General features: G+C 56.3%; 1 protein-coding gene across 1 annotated transcript in view; it reads right to left on the bottom strand.

Annotated features, from left to right (window-relative positions):
• Positions 1-1360: 1360 nt before the first annotated feature.
• Positions 1361-1431, bottom strand: part of VDBG_06023 (endoplasmic reticulum mannosyl-oligosaccharide 1,2-alpha-mannosidase) — a gene marked incomplete at both ends in the record, with an annotated part of 2123 nt that continues 2052 nt past the window's right edge. The window contains one exon of the mRNA XM_003003535.1: positions 1361-1388. Within this exon, the coding sequence (XP_003003581.1) occupies positions 1361-1388 (28 nt within the window). The remainder of the gene's footprint in view (positions 1389-1431) is intronic.

The raw sequence follows: 1431 nt of genomic DNA, 5'->3' as shown, positions 1-1431 counted from the left end.
CTGGGGTGGGGGGTTGTTTAGGGAAAGAGCGGACGGGAAGTGAAGCACGAGGGCAGCCGTTGGGAGCACGCAAGAGCCGAGCGGTGCCGTTCTTGCTATCTGCAGCCAGCTGCATCGGTCCCGAGCGTTGATCGACCTCACCATGACTGTCCCTACTTCTTTCTCCCCTGGAATCGCAGCTACTAGCTCAGGACGAGGCAACCGAAAATGTGTCCATTTTGAGGCCGGTCTCTTGATTTAACGCTTATCAGAGCTGCTTGAAGAATGGGAACGAGGTGGCATCGGCAGCAGTTATCAGGAGCAAGACAGCACAGCATCCCCACCAAACAAGATTGCGGAGAGCGCCCGGCCACGTACAGCAAGCACTCCATCCACTGACTGGTCCCCTAACGCCCATAGGGCACCACCGACTTACCGAAGGCACCTTGGAAGGCCCCTTTGGCTGACACCTGGGGTGCACGGTGCACAGTTTGGGTCGAGCCACATTCGACCTTTGTCATGACTGCTACCTAGGACCATCCAGTCGGGACGGGAAAGGGCCGGGGCCGCGACCGCCGCTTGGCCGCGTGTCACATGGAAGTCAAGAATATATAATACAAAATGGGTTGCAGTGCACACGATGAAGAAAGGTTGCTGATGGCATGCAGGATGAGGACATTTGGGCGAGAAAAAATTGGACTGTGTACCTCGAATGAGGGCGCGCGGTGGGATGGCTGGCGGTTTGCCAAGGGTCCTGCCGTCACAATCACTGGGCTCTTTGGGGCCAGGCCATAGCTGACAGGGTTCCCTCGCGCCACCAGACAGACATGCCAAACTGGGCAAGGTGTTTTCCAGTGGCTGCGCCAGTGGCAGAGCCAGGTGGGACGATGGTTTGACAGACCTGCATCCCCCGAACGCGAATGTTGGAGCCCGCTCGCTTTTCTCCGCTCACTTCTTCAACTGTTACACTTGCCTTGGGTTCGGCGCCACACGGCGAAGATCCTATGTGCCGGCCGACACGCGACACCAAAACCTTCTGATGCGTCTCGGTGTTCTTCCGAGGTATTTTGGAGAGACAGCCAATCTTAAAAAAGGAAAAAAGGAAAAAAGGCAATCAGCCCCCCCCCCCCCCCCAATAAACGGGAAAAACCTCACGCGGGCATGTTTTCAGGAGGGAATACCAGAATTGATGCAGTCAATGCTCGTATGTACTTTTCGGCCGTTGCAAAATTTGTCGGCACCCCCCTATCGTACTCTGATAAACATGTCTCCTGGGGGCATGCCCCTCGGCTCATCGTCTCCCATCTCAAAAAATGAACCTGCCCTTTTTCATCGCGGCGGCTTGGGTTTTCCCTCCCCGCCGAGAAAAACGGGCCCCTGTTCAAACCGGGGGAACGGGGGTCCCCTCCCTGTTTGATGAAAATCTTGTCGAGGCGGGATCAGATCGTTTGG

This window comes from Verticillium alfalfae, genomic scaffold, assembly GCF_000150825.1.
Source record: "Verticillium alfalfae VaMs.102 supercont1.7 genomic scaffold, whole genome shotgun sequence".
NCBI classification, from domain to species: Eukaryota; Fungi; Ascomycota; class Sordariomycetes; order Glomerellales; family Plectosphaerellaceae; genus Verticillium; species Verticillium alfalfae.
Note: the sequence above shows the minus strand (reverse complement) of the source record. Positions and strands in the feature narration are given on the sequence as shown.